This window comes from Fusarium phalaenopsidis (genome assembly GCF_050370095.1).
Source record: "Fusarium phalaenopsidis strain FUZ10S chromosome Unknown contig_32286, whole genome shotgun sequence".
In the NCBI taxonomy this organism is placed as follows: Eukaryota; Fungi; Ascomycota; class Sordariomycetes; order Hypocreales; family Nectriaceae; genus Fusarium; species Fusarium phalaenopsidis.
The window spans coordinates 162,887-185,101 of NW_028145413.1; the positions used below are offsets into that span (position 1 = coordinate 162,887).

A 22,215-nucleotide genomic window follows, 5' to 3' on the forward strand; every position below is an offset into this window, starting at 1 on the left:
CCTTCCTGACAATGTGGAGCATTCTCGGCTTAATCCTCAACTGGCGCGCGTTCTTCAAGAGTTTCTTTTACGTAGAAAGATGGAGAAAAAAGTCTCGGCGTGAGGCTCTCTTACATAGCAGAAACCCACACGTGGTCCTGAGAGGCGACGTTGGAGCCGCTTTAAGTGGAGAAGAGGCTCGCTTTTGACGTCAAGGAAATCAGGGGTTTGGCTGCTTCCACGCCGCCTTCTAGTGCTCTTCCAAGCTTCCACGGACGAACCCGAGGCCCTGGATTAGACAAAGAGACTCTTTGTTCCTCGTTTCATCTCGGACCCGCCCATGTCTTCCGGGATCGGCGCCCTTTATCTTGTCTTTCTGTCGTATGCTTACCTGAAAATGACAGAGATCAACCGCGCAAATCTTGAAGCTGGTGCCACTGTGAGACGGGGTATCCGCAAAAAAAGAGAAGCTTACCCGCCCACGAGTCGAACGACGTGTATTTTCTTCTGGGTCTTGCTCCTTACATCTGATTTTCAGGGTCATGCCATGTTACATTCAGACTCTACCAAACAACTTGATCACCCTGCTTGATCTGGTCGTCCGTGTGTCAAACACACCTTAATTGCTTTCTCTCTTCCCACCTTCTCCTTCTGGAAACTAAATGCACCTCCTGCGGATACCTCTCGGGAACACCTTCTCCGTTGATCAGCTTCATAGCGCCTCGTCTCATCAGCCAACTCATGCCCAACTCATCACCGTGGGTAAACACTTGGCGGACCGTCATCTGACCGAGGTTATGGCTGGTCAATGCTTTTCACAAGAATTTTCTCTCGTCAAAAGTGCCTTGGCAGTTGTTCCGGCTTTATCCAGGGGTAGCAGTAGTGGCCTGTGCCTTATGCTTTTGTGCAGCTCGCCTATGCTTTCGCTTGTTGACTGCTAACCTAAATGTTTATTTGTATCAAGATTGACGAACATGTTGACAGCTCAACAGCAAGTTTAACTCGGGTATCTTGGTATCTGGTTTCAATCATGAATGAGCTTCACTTCTCATCGGTTGATTAAACAGTGTTACATCTATTGAGAACGAGAACTGCATGCAGTGACACCTCTATAATCGGCCCAATATGAAGTGGTTCGATTATTAATGAGGATTCAGAAATAAACATACATACCCATACAATCGTACTAAGTTCACCACATGAAATTATAGCTCCCCTGTTTATTATTTATTCTGAATGTGCTTCGCATGCTCCTCTCTTCTCACCTCTGAAAAGGTTTCTGAGCCCCTTTCACAGGTCTACAGTTGCAGGATGACTCAAGTCGCTCTTCTTCTTTTTCAATGACGTATCCGTCATACACATGATCAAAGAACACAGGAAGAGACACACAGCAACATCAAAACCCAATGCTGTAAAACACCGTAAACACTCATGTCGCTCGTCGAGTTAAGTTAGAAAGATGTTTCGTTTCTCACTACTTATATCTTGCTATCAAGTCAATGTGTAGACACCAGAGTGCGACTCCCTAGTTAGCTGTAGACTGTAAGTATGTTATTACTGGGCAGCATGATAGTGCAGCCTGGTGAGACTACCCGAACGAGATAGCGGGATAAGAGCGGCAAGGCTATCGCAGCTGGACTGGACCGCTGAATAGAGATGAGACGTCAGGCTCTGAGCGTATACATATGCTCGGAATGTGCTGTTTCCCCTATGGGTTATAGAGCTGTGCACTTACCTACCTGATACGATCTCAGTTATGGGCCGGTAATATTGCGTGGAAAGGCATTGGTATGAAACATAGGAGTAAGCGTGCTCATCACTGCGCTCACTTAAATTGCCTGGCAGAAGGATCTCAGAAGAGCTGAGAAGCCAGTTTTTATTCAAGGAATAGGAAATAGCTGTCTCTCCGTGATTTCTGACATTTCAGCCTAGCAGAGACCATCGCTAGGAAACTGATTATTTCGCTTTTGCGGCAGAGGCGTGACTAACTGTGTTCCTAGTTCGCTTGAACGTCGTATTTGCCTACCCTTCTCATCACCCCAGTCTCAGATTTGGTTAAAGGTTATGTGATATGGACCTCAGTACTTTACCGGCTGCAGAGTAACGAATCACTTGGCTGTCGTGGCGACTGGTAAGAGTGCGGTCAAATCTCGGGTTTCTGATTTCACCTTGGAGGCCAACACAGACCTGAAAAACGTCGATTATCACCACTAGAACGCGGCAAAAGGCCACACAAAGCGGATCTTTGTTGCCAGACTAGATTAGACAAAGGAAATAATATAATCGAACTTTTACAAATTCGGGATTCCTAACAGGCTGCAAGTTGAGTCAACGTGCAGCTGGTGCCTCAGGCACATCTCTAACCAACACCACAAGTATATAAGCAGACAAAAGCCATGACCCGCAATCTCACTTATTTATCTCAAGCAGAGGCCTCCTTGCCCTCACTTTAAGCCCTTGCCATGTTCTACGCGTCAGCACCGATATGTTCTAAATGCCAGTCATTTCTTTCGGCCTATCTCCAAGCCACCATATACGCTGCTCCATCTGAACACCTCCTTGCACCGAATTTTTCTTCACTAAACTCATCTGCGAATTCTGGCTGTTCCCTTTGCCAAATTGCCCGTCAGTATTGCCTGTATCAGTGGAGTAACGCCTTGCTACTCAGCGATGAGCACCGGGTCATATTGGAAGTCAGCAACTTCCACCAGGACTTTCTCCGCCAAGTGAGCAAAATCAGACCCAACGTTTATAGCGAAGTCGCCCACGTGACCGCTTATAGCAAGCCCATGATGCTGGTTGGCCTCGAAAATAATTCGAGGGCGCACTTGTTGCTTGGAAGGGAGTATTCTCGCTTACCCCTACCTGGAACATTTGAGATGGGATCCCCCGAACCAATAAGCCACCTCCTGTCCACCGAACATGCGGAGCAGAGCATCTATTCCGATCAAGGTATTGCAGCTATCATCGAACATGCGAAAAACTGGCTCGACATCTGTTGCAAAGACCATGACACATGCGCCAATTTCACAGCCATCGGCGGCCATGAATCGGAAAAGATCATACCTACCAGGCTCATCGACGTGGGAAACGATGAGAAAGGGCAACCGGCAAGGTTGCATATTATCTCAGAAAATGATGGAAATGATATTGAGTACTTGACCCTGAGTTATGCCTGGGCCCTGTAACCGATTTTCCAAAGACCACCAAGTCAAACCTCCAAGACATGATGGGAATACTCCCTTGGCCCAAGCTACCCAGGACGATTCAGGACGCCATTATCTTCACTCGGGCGATGGGCATCAAGTACTTATGGGTCGATGCCCTTTGCATCTTACAGGCGAAAGGTCCCAGAGACAAAGCTCACAAGGAGGATTGGCGTCACGAGGCGGCACGCTTTGGTCACTACTATCGAAACTCTGTCTTGACCCTTGCCGCGACAGGTGCTAGCTCATCTGACCAGGGATTGTTTCTCCCACGGCCAGGGCTATCAGTGCCAAAAGAGCCCTTGGTTTACCAAGAGATATCGTCTGATGGAAACGTCAACGAGGTTGCGGTTCGACTGACGGCCCCCGAATGGAACAAAGAGATAGAATACAGCCCATTGCTTCAAAGAGGTTGGGCAACTCAGGAGCGATACCTATCCACCAGGATCCACCAGGATCCTACATTTCACGCCGAATTGTGTTCTATGGGAATGCCATCGGCTACGAGCAACAGAGGCAGACCCAAGCGGACTCCACACGGAGAAAGTAATGCGTGTCTGGGGAAGGGATCACAAGTTCATATCTACCTTTAGAGATATCCAAAGTGACGACTCCCACATCCAGGCTAGCTGGCGCTCGTTCATTGAGAGCTACGCCGGAACTCTGTTTTCCTACCCTTCGGATAGGCTACCTGCGTTGTCCGGTACTGCCGAGAGTATGAAACGCCGCATCGGCGAGAATTACATTGCAGGGCTTTGGGAGAACTCTATACCACAAGACTTGTGTTGGATGGTAACCGAACCGTTCTCCCAGAGTTTCCAAAAGGTTCATACTCAACTTTCATGGTCCTGGGCGACGGTGGGAAAACGTGTGACGTTCCTCCCCTTGATAGATCCAGAGATTCAAGTAAAGAGCTGGAAATTGAAAAACAATGGCGTGGACACATCAGGGCAAGTGTCAGGGGCAAAGCTGAGGTTACACGGCAGTTTTATAGAGTTCAACCTCACCACCGATCTTGGGCTCAGACCTAATCCGGATCACGATGGCATAGACAATGTTTTAAAGGCAGAACATTCAACCGATGGTCTACGCGACCCGACTCGCGCATATCTGGATACGACGGTCACTAGGGATATCAGTCTGCAGAACCACCCATGTCTGTTGATTGGGAGCGGGACTCACACCCCTCAGCAGAGTGGCTATCCGTCGGGATGCGCCTTGATTTTAGAGGCAACCGGGACACGGAGGGGGCCAGTTTGGGGAGTTCAGAAGAATCAAGTTCATTGAATCTATTACGCGGCTTAATCCGCTGGCAATTACGGAGAGAACGATCGATCTTGTATAATAATATGCATTAGACGTTATTATAGTACCGTAATCTTGTCTATAATGAAATACGACAGCCTGGGGTCAGCAAGGTTCCTCATAATATACCAAGTTAACTCCATCGCTACTTTGACAGGACACGCATAAAACAAAAGACTCTGCTGACTGCAGCCACCGCGTAGAGATAAAGCTGTGACTGTAGCTATTTTTAGCCTTCAACCCATGAGTATGTCCAGTCAGGTACGAGCTCAACGCGCTTTTCCAGAGTTTTCGATTCTAGATTGACAGTTTGAGTTGGTGCACCATAGTATCTCAGTCTTTGTTTCTACAACAAGGGCAATTCCTAATTAATAATAAATTGAATCACTAGAAAGAGGTGGAAACAGTGATTCATTAAATTAATTGACCCATTGCCATGTAGTGAGGCTAGACTGAGCTGACCTTGCCACTCGCATCATTAATCATCACAAAAGTGAGTTGAATCCTGATTATCGCGCCCGCTAGTGCACATATCCTGCAATGATTGTCCATGCGGACGGAGGACGGACGAAAGACGACGAGGATTACAAATAAGCCTCCTGAATAACGTTATATAACGTTATTCATTTGTCAGACGAAACATGTGTATTCATCTTCTTAAATAAAGGCCATAAGAGTTGTAGAGAGCTCCTCATAAACAATCAACGCTTTCATCATCTTGCGTCATTTACCCTACGACACCACCAAAATGTCCAAGATCCTTGCAGTGTTTGGCGCTACTGGCCAGCAGGGCGGCTCAGTCATCAACTACGTTCTCAACGACCAAGAACTCTCCCAAAAATACAAAGTCCGTGCCATCACCCGAGATGTCAACTCGGCAAAGGCCAAGGAGCTCGATGAGAGGGTCGAGGTCGTCCAGGGCGATGCTTTTGACCTAGCGTCGCTTGAGACCGCCTTGGCGGGTGTGCACACCGTCTTTGCCATGACCACGCCGGCTTTCGGGCCCGACGCCTTCGACGTCGAATACAACAGTGCCAAAAGAATTGCCGATGTTGCAGTTGAAAAGGGCGTCCAATATATCATCTTCAGCACTCTTCCATCCGTCACAGAGATCTCTGGCGGCAAATACACCAAGATCGTACCCTTTGACGCCAAGGCGAAAGCGGAGCAGTACATTCGCAGTCTTCCCGTAAGGAGCGCCTTTTATCGACCAGGATCATTTATGGAGAACTTTCATTCTCAGCCCTTCTGGGCCCCCCGGCAAGCTCCCGATGGGACCTGGGTGGTTTCCACCCACATGTCCCCCCAGACTAGACTCCCTTTGATCGACGCCGTCGGAGACTCGGGCAAATTCGTGGGAGCCGTCTTGGCTGAGCCGGAAAAGTTCCAAGGCAAGACGGTGTCGGCCGCCACGAGACTGTACAGCCTTGAGGAGCTTGCCGCGACCATGTCTAAGGTGACAGGTCAAAAGGTCGTATACGAGCAGATCACACCGGAAGAATTCGCAAAGCAAGTTCCCATCATGACTGAGATCTTTGTCGAGGCATTCCAGTACTACGAAGAATTTGGCTACTTTGGTCCCGATTCCGAGAGCCTGGTCGCGTGGGCTGCTGAGAACGCCCGGGGCAAGCTCTCCACACTTGAAGAGTTTCTCGAGGCTCATCCTCCTCAGCTGTCATAAAGATAATGACAAGAGCCAAGCTCGTACAGCTGGGGAAGCGAGATGGATCATCAGAGGCAGCATTTGAGCGTCTGTGCACCATCACTGGGATGTCTATGTAAGATCATACGTTGGGTTGGGTTGAAGCACATGGTGAACTTGGCATGTGAGGGATATTGGGAGAAGGTTACCTAGATGATGGACTCTATGGCGGCGTACGGAGATATGTCGTCTGTGTAACTATTTTGAGCCAACATGCCAGGAGTGGACTCAGCCGTGATGCAGGCGGTTTCGACATTTTTCTCTAATTTAACAAACTTAAACTCGATGAGGCTTGATCATTTCCATCCGAGCGTCCCGGGTAGCTGTGAATGGTTCTTGAGCCTTCTGCAGGAACACAACATCATGTCTGAGTCTCCAGATCCGCAAAAAGAGGGGCCTCGGATCCTCGGGCAAAGCTAAACAAGTTTAAAGCCAACGTTTGCCACCCTCCTTGCGAGCTGGCAGAAGCCACCCTGGTCGAGGGAGCCAATCCAAAAGAGACCTCCCCTTCGTCCAACCCACTCGCTTGTTCTGGTGGCCTGTCACGCTGATAAAAGTTCTCAAGCGATCAGTAGTTCCATCTTATCTCACGATGCTGCAAAAGCAGCTTGCGGCAACGGCGGCGCATTGACGTCAAGTTGAAAGTTGTCAATATTTTCATGTCCATCTTCCTGCTGTGACTGCCAGACTCCCATCTAACGTCTCAAGGTTGAATCATATCATTCATCAACAAGTGACCTCGCAAAACTCTTCTTTACGAGCATCAGAGGGTGACAATCTCGGCAACAAACGAGTTTCCTCTTTGAGCCATGTCATCAGTCAGTGCACTCTCCAGGGGCCTGCCGCGATCGTCCAACCGTTGAGCCGTTCCTGGGACGCCCAAGGGGATGCCGAGGCCCTACGCAGAACGGCCCAGCTGCGCAGGTGCAGAAAAGTCGTTATCACTCCGGTGCCGGTGAGTGAAAAACAAGGCCTCTCCACATCAGCTTCTGCATGCCAAGCGGGCAAGCTTGAACGGATCAATTTCTTACACGAGGCTTTTGGGGCTCTCGACCCTGGCTTGATCTCGGAGCAGCCAATGGATGGCGATGCGCGGGGCATCGGATCAGATTATCAGATGATCAGATAAAAAAGAGGTCAGGGGTTGTGGCGGATGGCTGGACGGATCGAGCAAGGTGCGTCAAATTGTCACGCACGCTATTAACCATTTGTGGAGACGAGCCCGACCATGCCATGGGTTTTCGGTGACTCGGACCAACAAGTGAGGATGGGGGTCTTACCAGGGGTCTCTTTGGATGGATGGGGGGATATCGGATCAAAGCGATGAGGCCCTTTCAGCTGAACTCGAGTGAACAGTATAAGGGCAGGCCTCTTCCTCGACTTGTAGAGACTGTTCTCCTCGTCGCCAACGCTTCATCTTTAGTCACTCGCTAAGCCTACTTTGCTTCTCTCGTTTCAATAATTCCGAGCAATCGACCATCATGAAGACCTTCACCTTCCTGTCCCTGGCCTCTGTGGCCGCTGCCCAGTTCCCTCTCTGCGCGGTACGCATCACTCCGGCTCTCCTCCTCTCTACGTGGGGGACCATCCACCTGAGCAAATAGCTAACGGGGCTTCTCAACAGGTCGACTGCTTCACCAACGTCATCACTGAGCATCCTCCTCTGGACTGCACTCTTCCCGACATGTACTACTGCTTCTGTGACATGTCCAGCTTGCAGAACTACTTCATCCAGTGCGCTCGCTCCGACTGCCCTGACGAGGCTACTGCCAACAACGCCATAGCCTTTGGTGTCGACCTCTGCCTTGGTAAGATTAATAGAAGCTCAGTCTGACTGCCAACCATCAAAGCTGACTAGATATATAGAGCTCGGCTACACCATCACCGTCCCCCCTCTGACCCAGCCTACCGTAAGTTGAGCATGGTCTTGTATGAGGGAGTTTGAATGCTGATATATGATGTAGAGCCCCGCCACCACCACCAGCCAGGACCCTGAAGTCACCACTACCACTGAGCCCGAGGTGACTCCTACTGAGACCGATGCCGAGACCTCTGCTGAGACCTCCATCGACGCCGAGACCTCCTCTGCTGAGACTACTGTCGAGGAGACTTCCGGTGCCGAGTCCACCAGCGCTGAGGAGACTACTGGTGCTGAGACCACTGGTACTGAGGAGACTTCCGGTGCTGAGGAGACCTCCGCTTCCGAGACCGAGGGCGAGACCTCTGCCGTCGAGACCACCGGCCCTGAGCCCACTGAGCTGACCACCAGCACCTTCTATGCCACTGAGACCCACACCATCACCAGCTGCCCCCCTGAGGTGACCAAGTGCCCCGTCGGCAGCGTCACCACCGAGACCATCGCTATTTCCACCACTGTCTGCCCCGTCACCCAGAAGTTCACCACCAGCACCGTCTACGCCACCGAGGTCCACACCGTCACCCAGTGCCCTCCCGAAGTGACCAAGTGCCCCGTCGGCAGTGTCACCACTAAGACCGTTGCCGTCTCCACCACCATCTGCCCCGTCACCGAGGGCGAGGAGAAGCCCACCGGCCCGTGGACTTGCCACGGCTGCAACTCGACCGCCATCACCGTCGTCACCAAGCACACCACCCAGAACCCCGAGCAGCCTCAGCCCACCAAGCCCGCTGGAAATGGCGAGTCCCACGAGACTGAGGTCCACGTTCCCTCCCAGGTTCCCGCCCAGCCCTCTGGCTCTACCCCCAGCCAGCCTGCGGGTGGTGATGAGACTGAGGAGGAGCCCGCACCCACTGTCGTCTCTGTCAACATGGTAAGTGTCTCATCCAGCGACTCAAGCATACAACAGCTAACATCCTCTAGGGCAACTCTGCTTCTGTTTCCAGCTTCCTTGCCGCTGCCGGCATTGCTGTCGCTGTCTTCCGCCTCCTTTAAGCGCTTTCTTGATGTAGTTTAAGGGCTGAGATGTAGATTGACAACTTTTCGGGTCATCTGCTATCGCCGTTTGCTGTACTCTTACACTTTTATGGAGGAAAGATTTAATGAGTAATTGTTAATTGATGTTATTACTCTGGCTTCTACACGGCCGGGAACACTTCAATCTGGCCTTCACTTGTTATCTCTTTGTGATGCTCACTCTGCCTCTGTGTATGGTCATTGAAGGTTTTTATGAAGGAAGTGAGGTCATGTTAGGTACGAGTGACAGATAAACCAATGTCTTGAAATACAGGCCATGGATTAGTATGACTGCAGCCACACTACTGCTGAAGCAACTGTCATCAGCACAGCCACGCGTGACTGCAAAGCAACGAGGTTCAAGGATTGTAATTAGGGCTGGCATTTGTGGAGTTCCTCACCCGCTATGATTGGTTCATGCGAGGATGTCAGGGGTTCTCTGGATGCTTCAGATGTTCAGCTTTGAACCCCGCTTCGCTTGGAAACTTCAACCCAAGAACGAGACTCAACGCTGAGAAACCAGGGAGCCAACCGGGCACTTCTAGCCCTTTGAACTACTCAATCCTTATCCCGGGATGAGCTGTACGCCAGGTTACGAGTAGCGAAGAGCATCCATCAACACATAACGCGTCTCCCACATCAACACGATCCCCAACAAAATGGCAGGGCTATCAACAGCAACTCCTTGCACGATCTGCCATTCGCTGGCCTTCGGAGATGAATACGCGGACAAAGGCTTAAAACTTGCGCTTTCTGACCTTCGAAAGTCTGCAATCAAGACTCGTGCTTGTGCCGCTTGCGCGCTTTTGTGGAAAGCTGTGTCTGCGGCTTTGAAGCAGGAAACGCCTAAGCCTCATGTTCTGTACGAATCAATACTCATTGAATACAAGCCGCCAAAGCACCCTGGGCCCATGGTCGTGCATCTTTACCCTTATCCTTTTGCACACGGAGCCACCGAAAAGGTTCTCCAGCTATACACCTTAGAAGGTAAGCTATCTACGCATTACCCCGTTGTTTCAAGGCAATAACAACTGATCAATTGCATAGGTGATATCCCAGCCCCGTGGGATTTGATTGGCCGAGGCTTTCACATTCCAGAGTATGGTCTGTCTTCAAGCTGTGTGGCATTGGCCCGTGAGTGGCTCGACATGTGCGTCAAGGCAGAAGGAAAACACGCAAACTGCACCAAGGCTACCGTTCCAGGGCTCCCAACTCGTGTAATAGCAGTTGGAGATGACGAAATCCCTCCCAGGCTGGTGATAGCTGAACCTGACCAGCAAGCATACTATGCAGCTCTCAGTCACTGCTGGGGAGGGAGCACTCCGACCAAGACCACCACCTCTAATGTTGAGGACTATACAGCTTCCCTGCCAGCCGATCTTCCAAAGACCTTTCTCGACGCCATCAAGGTGGCTCGGGTACTCGGAATTCCTTATCTTTGGATAGATTCACTCTGTATTATTCAAGACTCCGCCGAGGACTGGCAACACGAGGCTTCCAGAATGGCCCAAGTCTATGCCAACGCCTACGTCACCATATTTGCAGATGCTGCGCCTGACAGCACATCTGGTTTCCTTGATCCTCCATCACGCGATGTCACACCCAGGTTTAACGTACCGTTCAAAACACAGGACCTGGAGGAAGGCGTCCTTCATATACGAACACGGGGGTTTCTGGCAGAGGAGCTCCCATTCCACACCTGGACCGCCAAAGGCGGCAAGGGCCGGAGCAAGTTATCGACCAGGGGCTGGGTGTTCCAAGAACGGCTACTATCACCGCGGACCCTGCACTTTTCCCGCAACGAGATGGCTTGGGAGTGCAGGTCCGTCTGTGAGTGTGAATGCTCGGCAACTTCTCTGCGGACACTTCGCACCACCAGCGTCATCAAACATTTCTTGTATCCCCAGAACATTGATGTCTCTAAGGTTCAAGCCAGCTGGAGGTCGGACATTGTACCGGCATATACGCAACTTGACCTCACATTCTCAACAGACAGACTGCCTGCCATCGAAGGGCTGGCGAGCGCAGCTGGTAAGCTGAGAAGCGATGACGAATACGTCTGTGGCCTGTGGCGGAACAGCATCAAAGCTGACCTGATGTGGCACATACCTCGATCTGGGAGACCTAGTAATAGGATCGTGGATGGAGGTGCACCGACATGGTCTTGGGCATCGCTCACGGGAGAAGCTGCCTACGATACAAAGCGATTAGCTAAAGACTCTGATCTGGCCATCTTGGATGTCATTACAGGCGAAGGAAACCCTCCCGCATTACTTGTCAGGGGTCATCTCGTCGAGGTGGAATTGTCGGACAGCGTGTGGGGCAACCCACGGGTGTTCCTAGGCCCAGATGATGAGCTGGCGGTTCTATGGGACGTACACGGCCTCGGCAAGAAGTTTGCGCACCCTTACTTCTTGGTCTGTGGCGCAGATGGAAATGGTCCCTTTGGCTTGCTGCTGGTAGCAGGACTGTCAGCTGACACGAGCAAACAATTCCGGAGGGTAGGATATATCCCAGGGTATCGTATCACGAGGCGACGTCGTTCGTGGTGGAGCGGCGGCTGGGTCAGTCACGACGAGTCGGTTTCAGATGAGAGTGTGGACGAGGTGTCGGATGACGTGTGGGATCAAGCAAACGAGGCTGGAGCGGTGGAATGGGCGAAGGAGGTCTTTCAGGGAGATGCTACGACGTTCAAGATCATATAGGTATGACCAGTCAGTCGTGGGAGAAAGGGTCTAAAGGTGGCCACTTCCTGTCAATACCAATATGGGATAGCATAGGGTATCATTAAAGGTCTTTGTCTTCTATGCTCCGGGTATCTATTTCAGCCAGTAGTCCTTCTTCTAACAATAACCAACAACCCCCAGGCAAGTAACCGATACACAACAACACAAGCCCCCATCCCAACCACACTCATAAGCGGATGCTCATGGAACTGGTAAAGTCTCAGAGCTTGCTCGCCAGTTGCTATCGGACAGGTGTCGTTGTCAAAGTTGCAGTCGAAAGACAAACCTCGCATCGAGTAGTAGGCCACACCACGCACCTGATAGCGTATGGGGGACAGGTAGTTCAGATATTCAAACAACGACGGCATGTCCAGCGACAATACGCCAGCCATGCTATTGGCCAAAGCCAAGATGACACCCATCAAATTGATGGCGAACCCCGTGTGCGAGAAAAGCGTATTGAACATGATGCCCAAACTCTCGCCGCATGATAGTCCACTAAAACAAGCCAGGGAGGCAACGAAGTAAGTGGCTGCTGTGCGAGGAAGCCCAATAGCGAATACAGCCAGGATCCCGAAAAACAGGGCGTTGGTGACCTCGAAAGGTAGCTCGACAATCGTGTAGGAGGCCAAGAACGAGTCCAAGCTGTATGCGCCATCACTGCTTTCCCGGTACGCAACATCCCGTTCACTGGGATAGATTGCCACATTGGTGAGCATGCCGATGATGTAGAATCCGCCCAATTGTTGAAAGAGACCCAGACGAGTTTGTATAGACAGATAGTCGTGGCCAAGATGTGCGAAGAAGAGTGTGAAGATGATGGCAACACCGCTTGATTGCATGATACGGGCGAGTACCAGTTGAGGCTGTCGGCAAGTGTTGATTATGGCTCGGTGGACCAAGAGTGGAAGGGAAATATGAAGCGGCGTTCTATCCCGCACGAATGGGGCGAGCTCGGCGGGAGATTCAAGAGACGGGCGATTATCAGAATTTGAATCGATACAATCCCGAGTTGTCCTTTGAACGCGTCGATGCGCATCGCCACTCTCCACCAGCTCACGCGGTGCAAGGTTAGATCTCTGCTTCCAGAGCTCGATTAGTCTTTGTACTCGCTCACCGCTTCCAGCTTTGTCCTCTATCGAACCATGCTGAGCAAGGTCCGTCACGATATCCAGGGCAAAATCGGCAGGGTTGGTTTGTGATGGACAATCATGACCACACTCACGAAGGTAGCCAACCAGGTCTTTTGCTGGTCCGCAGTAGGCGGGCGAGCCTTCGTGAGACAGGAGCAAGAGATTGCCAAAAAGTCTGTATAGGTCTGAGCGAGGCTGGTGAATTGCCATGATGATAGTACGGCCTTCCTCTGCGAGACTCTGTAGTAGCTGTACGATAGAATTGGCTGTGAATGCATCCAGACCTGAAGTAGGCTCATCAACAAGAAGGACCTGGGGATCGGTTAGGATTTGAATAGCGAGAGAAACTCTCCGTTTCTCGCCCGCAGAAATGCCTCTAAACAATTCATTTCCAATAAGAGTATCTGCACAGCCTTTCAGACCCAACTTGAGGAGGATCTCCTTGGCACGTTGGTGTTTGTCTTGGACACTCATGCTACGCGGTAAGCGAAGCAGTGCTGCGTAGCGAAGAGTCTCTCGAACCGTCATGGCAGGTAATAGTAGTTCATCATCCTGGCGAAGATAAGAGCAGATAGATCTGAAGGTTAGATCAGACACTTCTACTCCATCAACTTTCATTATTCCTGATTGATGATACGTAATGCTCGCCGAGTTGTGAAGCCTTCGCCCTATGGCATTGAGGAGAGAAGACTTCCCGCTACCAGATGGTCCAATAATGACATTGAGCACACCGGGTTGAAACTCCGCGTTGATGGGTTTGAGTATGATCTTCTCGGTTGGATCAGCTCTGAATCTCTTCAGACTCTTAGTCCTCAATGTTAGAGAAAACTGCTCGAGTTGGATTGGCAGCCGTCTAGCCTTGGCAATCGGTTGCTCAGCCGTCATTTCCAAGCTCAGAGAAGCCTCCCTTTGTGGCTCAGGGGCACGAGCATTTGCAATCGACGTTGGTTTGAGATATTTCAGGCCAACGATGGAAAAGGACAAAAAGAAGATGACAAAGGCGGCCATGCAGGCTATGGCAATTCCCGTCCAGTGTTGTGGAAAGCTGAGTGACTTGATGACAAAATCACCACTGTAGCGGGTACACCTTGGGTCGGACTGGCCGTCTCGGAATGGGCATTTATAGACGCTGCCTTGGAACTCGTTTCCAACGTAGGCGCTGAAGGTATAAAACTGACAAGGTCAGGATAGGAAGAATTTCAGCAGCAGTAGCACACATACCATGTAGGTGATCCAACGGGTCCATCGAACATAGATGGGAATGGTTTCAATCTGCACGATCATGCCCGAGGCAAGACTTTGCAGGGTATATATCAGACTTGCAATGAGACTGGCCGTTGCAAAGTTTCTGCTGATAACCACGCATGCCATCGCGCAAACAACGGCGATGTAGTGGTTTAGAAGAGAGATGGCAAAGAAGGTAAAAAACTTGTCAGCTTGACGATCAAGCCCGGTCATGAAGTAAATCAAAACTGAGAATATGAAGGGAACGGGCAAGTCCTCTGTCAATAGCCTGGCAAGTCTGCGAGAAAAGACAAACGCAACAGGACTGACGCAGCGTTCCGATGCCTCTCGATCGAATATTGGCATATCAAGAGTCATGCGGTATGTCTCAAAGATAAGCACCAGGTAGCCTTGTAGACTTGCAGCAACATACAAACACCCTTGACGGGACCGAATGCCAACTTGGTCTCGTCCCAGATCATAGAACATGTACCCAACCGCAAGGCCCATGATAACAGCCTCGATGATGAATGCCACCATACCCAGAGGATCTCTGTACGTGACCTTGATGCTCCGTTTGGTTAAAACCCGAAGTTGCTGGAGCTGAGATCTGTGCTGGCTCGTGTTTCGTTGTGAGGGGGACTCGAGTAGAGGACATCCGGCGCTGACTAGTTGGGGGAAACGACGCTGGCTCTCGACCAGCCAGGCTGACTTCAAGGTGTTGATGCGAGCAGTGCTTTCTTCTTCCAGCTGAGGGCTTCGATAGTCGATCGAGGATATGTCAATGATGAAATCGGCAGGGTTGGTAAACGGGGGCTTGTGGAAACCATTGGTCTCGAACCAGGGGAGAGCCTGAGAGACGGGGCCAGAAAAGACGAGTCCTCCGATAGCCAAGACAAGAAGATTATCCAGTAGAGACCATATCTCAGATCGAGGCTGGTGAATTGTCATGATGATCGTCCGTCCTCTGTGAGCCATGTCCCGGAGCGTCGTAACTAGCTGAAAAGCATTGGTAGCATCAAGGCCAGTGGTAGGCTCATCCAGGAACAAAAGGGACGGGTTTGCCAGAAGCTGAACTCCAATGCTGACGCGGCGCCTCTCTCCACCGGAGCATCCTCGCTTCTGACTGTTCCCAATCCGAGTGCTGGCGCACTTCTGTAAGCCCAGCTCGTTGATGATATTTTCGACCAATTCACGACGTTCTAGTGCTGCTACAGAGGACGGGAGGCGTAAGTCGGCTGCGTATCTCAGGGTTTCCCGAACGGTGAGAGTAGGGAGGAGAACATCTTGCTGCGTGACATAGGCGTGCTTGACATCGTGAACCCTGGGGTGGCCGTTGAAGGTGGCAGTTCCCTGGCTTATACGTGCTCGACTTGCGAGCCTGTCGGATAGCGCATCCATGAGCGTCGTCTTGCCAGATCCACTGGCCCCAATGATTGCTGTAAGTGATCCCGGCTGGAAGTCGGCTGCGATATTTCGAAGAATCTCTCTCGGCGGCTGACAGGCTGACCTCAACGTGAGTCTTCTCGGTAGCTTAGACCAAACGGTCTCTGTTGTGAGTTCGACGCCAAGATGGCGAACTTGAACGTTGACGGGTTCCACCCTGTTGGAAAAGACGCCTCTGGTCGAAACAGCCGGGAGTGGCTTCTTGACGTTCTCAGCCAAGTGAAAAGGCTCATCTTTGGGAGTATCAGAGGTCGCAGGTCGGGTCCCATTGGGAGCTTGGCCCACGATCATGCTGATCCCCGCGTTGCCTAGGCGTTAAGGAGTTTGACAGGATCTGTAGATAGAACCGGCAGATTCTCAGCATCTCCGTGCCCCTTACAATGGCCCAAGTCCAAAGAGCAGCCGCCACGTGACGCACAAGTTGTTCTTCAAGCCACTGCTGCCGCTCTTTCCAGCCGGAAGACAACGGTCAGCGCTAACTAAATAGTTCGATCGACTATTCCCACCGGGCTGCCGGCCTAATCAGACTACGTGCCAGCCACACAAGCTGACTCTTTCTTTTTCATCCCTCAACGCATCGTTATTCGCCCAGATAACTGTAGTGAAAGTCAGCTGGCCGTGCTGTTCCGTATTGCGGCGAGCTGAGACTCCATCACCATCCGTGGCTTTGGAAGCGGACCGACTCCTGTCTCGGGGCTTTACCGAGCTATCCTCTGGCCCCCATTTCAATTGGCCATTGAACGGGTTGAACCTCAGCGCCCTGGCTTAGGTCGGTAGATCGCCATTGACCCGTATTGGCGGTGCGAGTCTCAGGGGAGCGGATCTAAGGCCCACGGAGACATTGACGCTATCAAGCTTAGCTAGCTTGGTTGCATTCCGTGTCCCCAAAGCGTCTACCACAGGTCTTGGGAGCTGGCTGCCAGTCGATGACGCAGCGCATATAAGCCCAGCCATTGAACGTGCGTTTAAATCCGCCGCAAGAGCAAAACAAGGTTACACGGGATCTCACCATGCGAAACGCAGAGGGTAGGTCAACCTCGGCCTCTACAACAACACTCACAATGTCGATAAAGAAGTCTGCACCATCTATCAGTGGAAGTGTTTGGGGTCGCACTGGCTTTGGCAGGTCCTGGATCCGCTCATTTATTGCGGCATCGCCGTGCTTTCTTGCGCCGCTTACCTCGATATGCGTCTTTATCACCCTCGCTCAGTATGACGCGTCATTCTCGCTCTTTGCAGAGGCGGTCATGAAGGAAGGCTTTTGGAGCATTTGCATCCAATACGGCCCGCGACTAACAATCAAGGGAGCATTGGCCGTCATATTCTGGGTTGGGCTGCAGGCCCTGTTGTTTCGATACCTCCCAGGCGACACGCACAAAGGGCAGCTGACTCCAGCTGGCTATCTTCTATCTTATCGGATAAATGGCCTTTCTGCGTGGATCATCACCCATGTTCTATACATTGTCCTTAGCTTGATTGGCGTATTGGATCCGGGCTTCATACCTCGAAACTGGAGCAGTTTGATAGGGGCTATGAACTTGGCTGGATATGTCATTTCGACGTTTGCCTTTGTAAAGGCATACGTAATGCCTACTCATCCAGAAGACAGAAAGTTCAGTGGTACGTTGCTCTATCTGCTACTGTTGACTCAACCAGATACTAACGTGAAACTATAGGATCTTCGCTATATGACTTTTATATGGGCATCGAGCTGAACCCGCGACTTGGCGACAGCTTTGATCTCAAGCTCTTCAGCAACGGTAGACCAGGGATGATCGCCTGGACATTGATGTAGGTATCTGCCGATAATATTTACTACTGTTATTAATGTCAAACTCCAGTGACTTTTCAAACATGGCATATCAATACCAAACACAACAGCACATCGAGCCATCTTTGATTCTCATCACGATCCTTCAAACAATATACGTGGTTGACTTTTTCGTCAATGAATCTTGGTATCTGCGAACAATCGACATTGCTCACGATCACTACGGATTCTACCTCGCATGGGGCTGCTTCTGTTTCTTACCAACTACATACACGATCCAAGGGCAATACCTAGGTCTGTATCCGAAATCTGCCCCAACCCCATATCTCGCTTTCTTCTTTGCCCTTGGCCTGGCTGGCTATGTTCTATTCCGCTCAGTCAACCACCAGAAGGACAAGCTTCGCCGCTCTGCCGGACAGTGCAACATCTGGGGCAAACCCGCCGAGTACATAGTAGCCTCATTCAAAACCTCGGATGGTAAGCAGCACAAAAGCCTACTTCTGTGCAGCGGCTGGTGGGGATGGTCACGGCACGCCAATTACGTGGGGGACCTGCTTCTCAGCTTCAGCACATGTGCATTGGTTGGAAGCACCCGAACTGTGGTCTGGGTTTATGCTATATGGATGACCATGCTGCTTATTCATCGATGTATCCGGGATGAGAAGAGGTGTTCGGTCAAGTATGGTGCTGCATGGACGGAGTACTGTAGACGTGTTCCGTGGCGATTTATCCCAGGAATCTGGTGATGGGCAACTTTGAGGTTTGGTACTGGACACGGTCAAGACACAGGATGGTGTTGAAAACAAGTTCCTTGCCCTGGGGTGCATAAAATTTGAAAGCATCGAGGTCCGCAGAGTCCGTTCTCTAGCTCCGCGAACACACTCGCGGACGACGAAAGACATCTTTCCGCTGGGTACGATTACGCCCCGTCACCACCCCCCACGCTGCGCTCATTTGAGCATCGAGGCAGGCAAGGACAAAACAATTTAATCCTCTGCCAGGAAAACGTCCAAATGTCTCAAGTTTCCAGGAATCGAGTGGCGCAAGAGGGATCAACCAGTCTTGGCTCCAGAGTGGATTGCAGCAGTATCGATCGAGCAGACTCTTCACCCCCATATTAAATACGTCACCCTGGGGCTTGTACTCCATAGCTTTTGATCCATCTTATATGCTTGAACCGCAAAGGCCCCTTAGCGGAGCTTCGATCCGATCCTGTGGAGCGGAAGACGACCCCCGACGATTTAAGGACACAATGCGAGATTTATCCCCCTTGCCTGATCGACTCAAGTCTCAGGCCGGTCCCAAATAGTGTGTAGACGTGTCTCGGTCGGACTGTTGAGGTGGCTGAGACTGTCTCACGCCGTCTTTACCGGGGAAGAAGCAAGGCAGCCAATCAGGCGTCGACAAGACGGCTGCGCACTTGTGCCTATCTCTACGCCCACTCATATCGCAGCTTATCCTGTTCATCTTGATACGAACATTCTCTGTGGCTTGGTGTACAAAGCTGTCAGGAAACACAAGCTAGAGTTCTTGGCCAAGGAAAAAGAGGCACTTGGTCACATTCCCTGGCCGACTAGTGACGCCGCGCATGTAGTGCACTGAAAGAGACCACGTTCCCTAGTTGCACCGCCTCAACAAAATCATGTCTTGTCACTCATCTTCCTCTCCAAAGAAATGCGGCAGCCCCTCTTCCTCTCCGGTGATCTTCATTCCTCAAATCCCTCTCTCAGCATACCAGAATCCCTTGATAAGTCACATTTCCCCATGGATCGCCATGACCAAGCAGTCGAGGACATTGCGACTGCTGTCCGCCAATTCTTCAAGCTCGGAGAGAAATACCGAGTGTTTCACGGCTCCTCGAACAGTACCCGCCCCCGCCATGGGTCCAACCAGAACATTGTTGATATCAGTATGCTATCAAACGTCCTCGCCATAGACGTCAATCGACACACTTGTCTCCTGGAGCCCAATGTTCCTATGGATCGTCTAGTTGAAGCCACAATTGCGTACGGTCTCGTGCCCCCCGTTGTCATGGAGTTCCCCGGCATCACCGCGGGGGGCGGGTTCTCTGGGACATCAGGGGAAAGCAGTTCGTTCCGCCACGGCTTCTTTAACGAAACCGTCAACTACGTGGAGATGGTGCTCGGAAACGGTGACATCGTCAAGGCATCGCGGCAGGAAAGGCCAGATCTATTCCACAGTGCTGCTGGGGCTGCGGGGACGCTCGGTATCACCACGGCCATGGAGTTGCAGCTCATCGAGGCCAAGAGATTCGTCAAGACCACGTACCGCAAAGTTGACAGTGCTGCAAAGGCTATTTCCGAGATCAAAGGGGAGTGTGACAACCCCGAAATCGACTACCTTGATGGCATAGTCTACTCACAAGATCACGGCGTCATCATCACAGGTCAAGCAACCGATGTCAAGCCTCCAGAGTGTCCCGTGCAAACCTTCAGTCATCCAGGAGACCCGTGGTTTTATCTTCACGTGCAGGACAAAACAAGGCATCTCTCTCCGTCCTCAACGGTGACAGAGTACGTGCCGCTCACTGAGTATCTCTTCCGCTACGACCGGGGTGGCTTCTGGGTCGGTCGCCAGGGCTACACCTACTTCAAGGCGATCCCGTTTAACAGATTCTTTCGCTGGCTTCTGGACGACTACTCGCATACCCGGACACTGTATCATGCCCTCCACGCCAGCCGCATTTCCTCACAGTTTGTCGTCCAAGACTTGGCACTACCATATGAAACGGCCGAGACATTCATCAACTGGGTCGACCGCTCACTCGGGATCTGGCCGCTGTGGCTGTGTCCCCTAAAGGGATGCTCGATGCCAACGTTTCATCCAGTCACAAACCGCAAAACCTCGGGTTCGGTGGGCAACACGGAGAAGCAGGCCGCCCTTGAGACTCAAACATCTCAACCAATGTTGAACATTGGTGTCTGGGGCTGGGGACCTCAAAACTTTGACGAATTCGTCTCGAAAAACCGCGACCTAGAACACAAACTCACGGCTCTTGGCGGTCGCAAGTGGCTTTATGCTCACACGTATTACCAAGAAGATGAGTTCTGGAACCTATACGACTATGGGTGGTATCAAGCTCTGAGGGAGAAGTATTCCGCCACAACTCTACCTACGGTGTACGACAAGGTGAAGGTCAATGTCCAGGCCCAGGGGGAAAGCACTGAGCAATTGAGCGAGTCCTGGTTGAGCAAATGGCCGATTGGAGGGTTATACGGCATGGTTCTGGCGACTCTGTCTGGGGATATAAATTTGCATCGTCAGGCGAAGTGGAGGTACTGGGGCAAGTAGCCAACCGAGTAGAATTGACAATTCCGTTTAAACCAACAGTATCACGTTTCAAAAGAAGCATGCGTCAGTCCAACCTCCCCAGAGATCATGAACTAACCAGCCCAACCAGCCATTGTGGCAGCGTGGTAGACTCTTTGCCCTCATCGACAGGCCATCCCCTGGCCCTCTCCAAGGTCAACATGGCAACCATTAGCCCAAGCCAGGCAACAGCAATGAAGTTGGCCATTGTAGCTTTGACGAGAAGCCAAGGAAGAGCGGCAAGGCCAAAGCGGACCAGTGTGTTTGCTTCCTGGTCAGATACATCTAACCGCCGGATCATTCCCAGTCGCACATCCACGATCCTGGGAAACAACCAATTCATCATCAGGCCCAGGCTGATCAGGATAGCCATTGCCGCCGCTGGGAACATAAACTGGGGCTTCATAACCCACGCCGCGTAGGTAACAACGATCCAAACAGAGGCTTCAACCACCCCAAAGAGGCCTGCTATCAGCTTGATCGTGATGCTCCGGTCTAAGGTCCGCTGCGTCTCGTATTCAATATGCCGGCTATCTTCGATGTCTTGGGAGTGACAAGACTCGAGCTCGATGTCCGCCAACTCTCGACTGTCCTTCGTGTCTTGAGCGAGAGAAAATGGGCCATCCCCTGGGTCCAAGTCACAGAGAAGTTCGACGGCATTTCCCCAGGGTATCTCGACAATGGAATGCCTAGATGCGCCGAGCGCCATGCTCAAAACTATGACTTCAAACATGAACAGGCAACCAGAATACGCCAACCCAAGTATGGCTGTCACCTTTAAGAATGACATGGTGGGGACCAGAACAACGAGGGCAACGGCTTGAGCGAACACGAAAAGCACGAGGATAGATCCGGCTATTCTTTCAGGGGTAATTGGCTCGATAATTCGAGCGAGTGCGAATCTGAGATGTGATTCCTCGGCGTCGTGGTTGAGCCAGTCATCCGATGACTCTGTAGGTGCGAGAGTGGCAGCTTCGTCTTCATCTTCGGCATCCGATGTGCAGGCAGATCCCTCGATGCGTGTCTTTCCAGAAAAGCTAAATTTCCTCCACCAAAAGTCGTTCTGTCCTATTTCTTGTCTCACGATAAGGACGCCAGCGACAGATTGCCGCCAAGAATGCCCCTTAGCCAACGCTTTTCCAATCAAGGCGTATGTGATAAAGCATTCGGCTAGTCCAGAAACTGGCGACAGGCGATAAAAGGTAGAATGGCCATGATATAGAAGAGATCCAGGGAGCTGAGCAGCGTTTGCGAGGGCTGGCACAAGGACCAGCCAGATAACCAAGGTTGGCGACAGAAGCACAGGAGTTTCGCAATCATCAACTTTGGGCGAGTCGTTCTCTGGCTCATCCCAACTTGTCTCGTTGAGCCAGCTGGCGTAGTAAAAGTTGATGATCCAGGCACTGAACTCGAAAGAGAACTCCATTGCTCATGATATCATGGAAGCCTCTTCACCAAGAG

At 51.4% G+C, this 22,215-nt stretch overlaps 7 protein-coding genes across 7 annotated transcripts; 5 read left to right on the forward strand and 2 right to left on the reverse strand.

Annotated features, from left to right (window-relative positions):
* Window positions 1–5,238: 5,238 nt before the first annotated feature.
* LRP88_02330 (NmrA/HSCARG family protein) lies at window positions 5,239–6,171 on the forward strand (the record flags this gene model as incomplete). Its single annotated transcript, XM_083238982.1, has 1 exon — window positions 5,239–6,171. One exon carries the CDS (start codon window positions 5,239–5,241, stop codon window positions 6,169–6,171), a length of 933 nt encoding a protein of 310 aa, XP_083104112.1.
* A 1,502-nt stretch (window positions 6,172–7,673) lies between these two features.
* On the forward strand, window positions 7,674–9,103 carry LRP88_02331 (CFEM domain-containing protein; the record flags this gene model as incomplete). Its single annotated transcript, XM_083238983.1, has 5 exons — window positions 7,674–7,736; window positions 7,817–8,000; window positions 8,059–8,102; window positions 8,157–8,981; window positions 9,032–9,103. 5 exons carry the CDS (start codon window positions 7,674–7,676, stop codon window positions 9,101–9,103), a joined length of 1,188 nt encoding a protein of 395 aa, XP_083104113.1.
* Window positions 9,104–9,783: 680 nt separating this feature from the next.
* LRP88_02332 (heterokaryon incompatibility protein-domain-containing protein) lies at window positions 9,784–11,829 on the forward strand (the record flags this gene model as incomplete). The annotated part of the gene is made up of 2 exons (XM_083238984.1): window positions 9,784–10,111; window positions 10,172–11,829. 2 exons carry the CDS (start codon window positions 9,784–9,786, stop codon window positions 11,827–11,829), a joined length of 1,986 nt encoding a protein of 661 aa, XP_083104114.1.
* A 241-nt stretch (window positions 11,830–12,070) lies between these two features.
* On the reverse strand, window positions 12,071–15,944 carry LRP88_02333 (uncharacterized protein; the record flags this gene model as incomplete). Its single annotated transcript, XM_083238985.1, has 4 exons — window positions 12,071–12,091; window positions 12,168–13,560; window positions 13,621–14,156; window positions 14,205–15,944. The coding sequence occupies 4 exons, from the start codon at window positions 15,942–15,944 to the stop codon at window positions 12,071–12,073; spliced, it is 3,690 nt and encodes a 1,229-aa protein (XP_083104115.1).
* A 770-nt stretch (window positions 15,945–16,714) lies between these two features.
* Window positions 16,715–18,170, forward strand: LRP88_02334 (uncharacterized protein; the record flags this gene model as incomplete). Its single annotated transcript, XM_083238986.1, has 4 exons — window positions 16,715–16,863; window positions 16,921–17,273; window positions 17,330–17,444; window positions 17,495–18,170. The coding sequence occupies 4 exons, from the start codon at window positions 16,715–16,717 to the stop codon at window positions 18,168–18,170; spliced, it is 1,293 nt and encodes a 430-aa protein (XP_083104116.1).
* A 1,018-nt stretch (window positions 18,171–19,188) lies between these two features.
* LRP88_02335 (FAD-binding oxidoreductase) lies at window positions 19,189–20,736 on the forward strand (the record flags this gene model as incomplete). The annotated part of the gene is made up of 1 exon (XM_083238987.1): window positions 19,189–20,736. One exon carries the CDS (start codon window positions 19,189–19,191, stop codon window positions 20,734–20,736), a length of 1,548 nt encoding a protein of 515 aa, XP_083104117.1.
* An 85-nt stretch (window positions 20,737–20,821) lies between these two features.
* Window positions 20,822–22,180, reverse strand: LRP88_02336 (uncharacterized protein; the record flags this gene model as incomplete). Its single annotated transcript, XM_083238988.1, has 1 exon — window positions 20,822–22,180. One exon carries the CDS (start codon window positions 22,178–22,180, stop codon window positions 20,822–20,824), a length of 1,359 nt encoding a protein of 452 aa, XP_083104118.1.
* Window positions 22,181–22,215: the final 35 nt, after the last annotated feature.